This window comes from Morone saxatilis, unplaced genomic scaffold, assembly GCF_004916995.1.
Source record: "Morone saxatilis isolate NCDOM2014 unplaced genomic scaffold, NCSU_SB_2.0 Contig10, whole genome shotgun sequence".
Taxonomy (NCBI): domain Eukaryota; kingdom Metazoa; phylum Chordata; class Actinopteri; family Moronidae; genus Morone; species Morone saxatilis.
This window is the reverse complement of record NW_023339652.1, coordinates 954,236-961,611: the sequence shown is the minus strand read 5'-3', so window position 1 is coordinate 961,611 and position 7,376 is coordinate 954,236. Positions and strand designations below refer to the sequence as shown.

Here is a 7,376-nt window from a genome sequence, read left to right as displayed (position 1 = left end):
AAAAGACGGAGCTGAAAAAAGCTCCTCTTGTAGAAAGACACACATATTTCCTCTTTAAGCTGCAGCCACATTATTCTGGATTATTCTCCCTCCTGATATCTGCTCGTGTCCTTCCAGTTTTTCTGCTGTGTTTGGCTCTGATTGGTTATCTGATGGAGTTTTTGCAGTGGTATGCAAATACAGGCCGCTGGCTGCAACATGCCCAACCTGATATTACAGGCTAAAGGAGACAAGAGGCTGCAATTAAACAGAACAACAAGCGTCCTTCAATGAGGCTGGAAATGAGCTTGGAAAGTGCAAGATCTTTGTTTTGTTTCTCGTCTTAAGCTTCGGTTGCTAAGTGCTAGTTGCTGCAGAGTTTTCTCTCTTCCCTAGAGATCAGACGTCTCCTCCTCCTCCTCCGATCTTGTGTTGGTTTCTGGAGGTTGGAGTTGTTCGTTTTCTCTCTCGTTTGCCCTTTCAGCCACCGTGGTCATCGCTGTTCGTGCTCACCGCCCACTCCGTGTTGTTTATTCTAAAGAAACTGGAATTGCAAAGTGCATCATTTCCTGTCTGCTAGATTAGTTTGCCAAGGAAATTCTTACCAAATAGTGGGTGGTTATTTGAGCAAATGTCAAAGACTTTCTAAACTCTGTTTAGTTTCTGTCTTGGTTAATCTTAAAAATCAGCACAAGCCTTAAACTCTGGGGGTCAGTGTGCAGGCTGTGGGGTGAAAGGTCATTACATGGTGCACTTTATCTCATGAGAAACACAGGAGAGGAGATAGGTCAAGTACTACATTCAGATATATACTCATCAAAGTGTCAGCGTGGCTGGGAGGCAAAGGGCGTGATTTAATGTTTATTATATTTCTGGTGGATAATATTGTTTATTATATTGTTTTATACGTTCTTGATAAATTGTTAATTACATGTTCTTAATTTTGATAATCAGGCATTTAATGTATCGTTGAGGATACATCGGCCAGATAAGGGCATAAAACACATAATGTTTGTTTGTTTTGAGGCCTATACGCTACAGATAATCAATAATATAAGGGTGTGCAATATTGATTACTCTTTGTTTTACTCTTAAATGTGTATTATTGATTATTTCAGCAGTGTTCAGATGCAAAACATGAAACTAATTAATTGTTAAAATGAAAAGTTGACCCTAACTATTTAAAAAAAGGTTAAAATATTGAATCTTTACCCTAAATGGGTAATGTACCTCAGGAGCTGTAGTGTGTAAATCAGAAAATAAAGGTCACATTCTGATAAAAATCATAAATTTGATCGTGGATTCGTTATAAAATATCAGTTATCAATTTCCCATTGGAGGCTTAACTCTGTTTATCTTTCCTGTTCCAGGGCTGACGGGGAAAAGTGAGAGATGCAGTGAAGAAAAACGGACACGCCTCAGGTCAAAGGTTAAACGCTCATCAGGAAGCGAAGGTGCAGGATGCAGTCTCGTGTGCAGGAGCAGCCATTGGCCCTCACTGTGGTGAGGTCACACTATCCGACCAATGGGAAAGAAGAGGAAGTGAACACAGGTGAGGGGCTTTACCTTGAACGTGGCCCGGAGGCGGTTCCTCATCAGATCAACAGGATGAAAGTGTAGCAGTGTCTGCAGAGACAAATGGGGATTTGTTGTGTTTCTTGCTAAATTCACTTTGTTATTCTTGATAGGAATAGAACTTTTAGGGGCCAAGAAACAGGAAGTTGTTGCAACTTCTGTAATTTGTCCAATCGGTGCCAAACTTCACATGTCGGGTTTTGTTCAGAGTCTCTCCCTGAGCACGTTCTTGTTCTTGATCAGGTCCAGCTGAAATTTGGCCAGAAGACTCTTAAGACGTTGATGATGATGTGTTATGAATTTCGTTCATTTTTTTGTTGAACGCCGTTGCCGTGGTGACATGGCGACTGTCAATATTTTGCTTTAACAGTTTTGCTCAAAAACTCAGGCAAAATGGTTCACTCATGTCCCCTAGAAAGCTTCCAAACAACAGCCCCGCTACAAAAAGCCTCTTGGAGCCATATGTTAGACCCAACAGGGTTGGTCATTTTTGGCAGTTTACACACGTTGTACTTTAATGAACTCCTCCTAGGGAATTGATCAGTCAAACATTTAATCAATGTAATCTAAAGACCTTCACAATGAAAAGCTGTGTGATTTGTGAGTTTCTGCTGATCGGTGGGCCCGTGGCGTTGTGACGAATTTCAATGTTTTGCGCAGCTTTAATTTTACGTTATCACATCAACAAGGGAGGAAATGGGGTCGGCTGTTCTGATCGATTTTAATTTTAAGTGACCCCACCTTGATCTTTGATTGACTTTGAGGACTGTATAAAATACTCAGAAGGGACTCCTTAAGACAACATCCTCTCAAACTGGGTGTCTGAGGTCTGATGTGGGGGTCTTTGACTGAGTTCGACTACATTTTAATGCGAAAAGTTTCACACAATTTGAAATGATTTTAATTATTTTTCAAATAGTTTTGTCATAGGAGAAGAGTGTGTTCAGGGCAACACACACCAGCAGTGTGTTTCTATGTAAACATGCACAATGGCGGCGTTTTGATGCAGTTCATTACACATCAACACGTCAGGATACGTTACTGGCAGACGTCCCAGCTCGGTTGCATCTAGCTGCACTGCTAATTGTTAACAGAAACATGTAGTTATTTAGCTTGTGGGGCTAATGCTACATAATGTGCAGAACTTTATTAACTTTATTAAGTTAAAAAACCTTTAAACACTGATGCATCAAAACAAATCCATGAACACTGTTCATGAAACGTTCCTGTGTGTTCTGGTCCGACCCCTCTGTTTGACGTACAGCGTGTCAGCTGGGTGAGAAGGGTTAAGCTCTTCCTAAGTGAGCAGACATTACAATCTATCACAACAAACTCCATCAAAGCTTCCGCCTCCCAGCGTCCCCTCTCATTAGACAGAGCAGGTTCAGTCTGCACACACACAACAACCTGACACATAATACCTCAAATGTCTCCGTCTCCCGCAGGCAAAGTGAACAGTTGTCACCTTCAGGAGGAGCATTCGTGGCATTACATTGTGTAACACCACATCCAGCAGGCTCCAGATCAGTATTGGGCTTGTTACTCTTTCCAAAAGTATTACTTAAGTTATTACTCCCTGCCAACAGTAATTAGTTACACCCCATAAAATTTGTAATTTCTTCACAAATCTCTGACTTTTCATGTTCGGCTCTGTGTGAATGTCAGGGTAATCGCCCGGTGCGCAGCTGAGGTTCAATCTATCTGATTTTGTTCTGCAGCCTGTGAATCCAAAAGTTACATGGAAAGCTCAAACTGATCATGAGAACAATCTTTTAAACAATTTCTGTTAAGAGCCGACGTATGCAGCCACAAGCTTTATTAGTCCCTGCTGTACGCCATTAAACTCAGAATGATGGGAATATTTCCAGCTGCTGAATGTTTCCATCTTCCAAACTGGTTTCCTGATTGGTGACTCCAGGGATGTGATTGGATTGTTTGATTTCAAATCAGTAGGAAGGTTGACAACTAAAGTAAGGTTTTAACATTTTTGGGGTGTAACTGTAATACTGATATTTTATTGGAAATTAGTTCCACTACTCGTAATATTATTACCAGTAATGTCTTACTGCAGCGGTTCCAAACCTTCCTTTTCTATCAACGAGTAAATTGATGGCTGACTATATTATATTATATTATATTATATTATTTCCCTACTTTTATTGTTTTTATACTGTTTTTTCTCTTATCCCTTTGCTGCTGTAACATTGAATTTATCCACCATGTGGGACAAATAAAGGAAATATCTATATGATGTATTTTATGGATATTTCATATTCAGTATATTTACAATATCAGCACAGAACAACAGATAGTGAACACAGTAACTGCAGGAAGTTTGTGTAAAAGGAGCACTTTAAAGAGTTTTCCTCATAATTCTGTCTACATTGTGTATTTTTTTACTCAATAGGGTTAGTTAGTATTTTGACACTGTGTTTGAAATGAGGAGATAAAGACTTACTGTGCATATTTTAAAAGTTTTCTTACACTTACTAAAATCAAGAAGGCCTCGCGACCTCCTGTGAAGCTTTGGAGACCACAGTCTTACTGCCGAACACTGCTCCAGATACATTTACAAAGCATCAAAACTGTGTATTTCAACCACTATCCCATAAATGAAATGCACATTAAGCCTCAAGACAACCCTGCTCCTTTTATCAGTGAATCACAGGTTTTTTGTTCATCCAGATGCAGACTCCATTGAAGAAGAGGCGGAGTTCAACTGGGAGGAGTACATGGAGGAGACGGGGGCCAACGCCGCCCCTCACACCACCTTCAAACATGTGAGTGACTGTGTATGATCTTCACCTCACACTTTAATCCCATCCCCCCCCCCGAGGTGATCCTTTAAACACAGCCTGCTGGATAAGTAGCGTATGCAGAAATCCTTTAACGACATATTGGAGAGAGCCGGGACTTGGCATCGCGGCACTAATGCTGTTCAACAGAGCGCCCGCGTTGGCTTTGTTCTCTCATGACGCACGAGTTGTTAGTCGACCTTTGCTGGTTTTTGCAAAACACAATTGAGGGTAATTACTGAAGCGCAAGAGAAAGCAATACAGTGAATACAAATAGGCACCATGCTGCTGCTAATTCACTGTGTGAGGCACATATTTTAATTTCTTCTTCATTCCTGCGTCCTTGCTGTCAGAGAGGGCGGAGGTGGAAATCATTATCACACACTGCTTATAAAGTCAAATAACTTCACTCTGGCTATATGTGTTTTATAATTAGGATCTGATAAAGATCTTTTGTAGGAAAAAAAACTGCTAATCTGACTTTAATCTGGCAGTTAATAATTGATTAGTTGTTTGGTTTATAAAATGGTAAAAAAATATTGATTGAGGGCGAGGAGAGTTGCTAAAGGGTGGAAACAACAAAGAAAGTTGATGCAATATGGATTAAAAATGACACTGGATACTTTTTGAAAGGTTCTTATATTGAAGGGTTTTGCAGGCAGACTTTACGTGAATAGGAACTGGCTTCCAGTCAAGATGTAGGAACGTTTTTGGAGGTTTTACTGAAGGAAATATGGTGACTAGGACTGAAACTAATGATTATTCTCATTGATTAATCCATCAATCATTTTATCGATTTGTTTGCTCAATAAAATGTCAGAAAATGATCAAATGTGTTGATCCCAAAGCCCAGGGGGACGTCCTCAAATGTCTTCTTTTGTCCACAACCTGAGATACTTCAGTTTATTGTCATAGAGGAGTAAAGAAAGCCGACAATATTCACATTTCAGAGGCTGGTATTGGACAAATAAATGCCTCAAAACAGTTCAATTAACATGTGATCAGTCACAGAAAAACAAAAGAGGAAGCAGTGTGGGATCATTGGGAGTTTTGTCTTCACCCAACACCCGATTGGCGTCATTGGCAGGTCCAGCTTCTTCCCGGTTATGGATTCCTTCAATGTTCATGGTTCAGGAGGTTTCTACCGGGAAGCCAATATCCACAGAGGTCTCGCTCGCTGCTCCAAAACACAAGCAGACCTGACTGATTAAAACCACCTAAACACACTGAATAAAGGCAGTTTCCACCCTTAAAAATCACTGCTTCTCCCTCCAGCCTGGACCTGTGATCAGTGATGATGTGCTGAAACTGGGCTGATGTCTCTGACGTTTACCTACCAGTGAATTATAAGAGCGATTGTGAGCGAGTGCTGTCCTGTTTCAGTCAGGAAAAAGCTGCTTTGTTAAAGACAGCGTGAACCTTGTCTGTGAGGCAAAGAGCAGCTAATTCACCGAGTGCCTCATCTGATCTTTATCTCGTATATCTGAGTCAGGAATTCAATTCTCAAGAAAACTGATAAATCAGATTTGAAAGTAAATGGGCCACAACTTGTATGAAGTGCAGTCTGCAGGTCCGGGGGGGCGACGGAGGGCAGATTGACGAAAGCTGGCTCAGTTAGTTCAGGCAGACAGTCGCAGTCCAGGTCGGCTGAGAGGTCGGCTGAGAGGTCGGCTGAGCAGCGTGTTGCCATCACCAACCGGGCGGTCGGTTTAACGTGTCAAACTCACCTGCTTAATCTCTGCCTGCTGCTGTTTGTTGACCTCCTCTGATCTCATGGCTGCTGCAGAGACACACAGCGAGTGACTGAATAAAGGGTTTTTACAGAAAAAACGCTGACTCACCTAACCGCTTAAAAAATGTGGTTGTTCCTCATGCTAATGATAAGCTCAGCAGAACTGGTGTGGAGCCAGTGAATGATGATGAAGTCTTACTGTGTTCATAACGGCCAGATGTGAGTTTTACGTACAGAAAAGAACCTTTATTTCCATATGCAAACATATAAACATGGTACAAAAGTCACACATCAGCTGAAAGAGGACAGAGGCACCCAGTTGGCCTTATTCTAATCCTTATGTAATCACCCAGGAGTTGAACAAAATCAAAGTCTGTCTGTATGTCGTCGGGTTTTTAAAACGTTCTCGTTTAAACTGAGACGAACCAGCCTCTTCACATCGGAGGACAGGATCGATGACTGATACGGATGCTTTCAACTTCACTCAGTATTTTTATATGAAGAATATGATTCCTTGTTTCATTTTAGATGTTTCCAGGGAGGAATTATTGAGTGTAAATAGTGACTTTACTGTTGCAAACATTACAGTTCCTGCTGTAGAAACATCTACTTTTATTAAAAATCTTAAACTCTGAATTTAAAGGCTGAACTGTACAGCTAATATGTGCTCTTCAGTATTTGTTTTATCATCATCATAATATTGAATAGATATTATTATCAGACATATCAGAAACAGGCCTTTTAGCAATGATGCATTGTGTCACTTACCCATCACCTAAAATTAGATCCACATTTTTATTTTAAATCGCATTAAACCACGTTGTTTGCAGTATCACAATTTATGGGAAAATATTGAATCGTGACCTCTGATATGTCTAATATCACCAGATTCTAGCTAATATGTCAGCCCTTAGTTGGAGTTTGACTGTTATGCTTTCCATCAAATATACACTTTTCAACCTCTCAGACCTGTCAGACAGTCGGTGGCTTTATATTTCTTCTACGATCAGCAGCGACACTCATCAAAACATTGATTTAATAAAATAACATTTTCTTGTATTAAGCAAATAAAATCTGCCAGTGGGATCCGAAAAAAGTTTTTCTTATTACAAACAATGAAACTCAGTTATTTATGATTCTTAAAATCAGTATTTTAGTCACTTTATTGAGCTGAATTTGAACCTTTTAACCTAAAATCTTCCAATAAGACTCAATTTCTTCAGACTGCAGAATAAAAATCAGTGACTTAAATGAAAGAACCAGAAACATTTTTATTTTTATACAGCTGCTTCATT

General features: G+C 40.1%; 1 protein-coding gene across 1 annotated transcript in view; it reads left to right on the top strand.

The window, feature by feature from the left end:
- The first annotated feature begins 1,352 nt into the window (after positions 1–1,352).
- The window catches only part of sfmbt2 (Scm like with four mbt domains 2), a 44,353-nt gene continuing 38,329 nt past the window's right edge, over positions 1,353–7,376 (top strand). The window contains 2 exon segments of the mRNA XM_035680370.1: positions 1,353–1,531; positions 4,240–4,334. Coding sequence (XP_035536263.1) covers positions 1,441–1,531; positions 4,240–4,334 — 186 coding nt within the window. The 5' untranslated portion in view covers positions 1,353–1,440.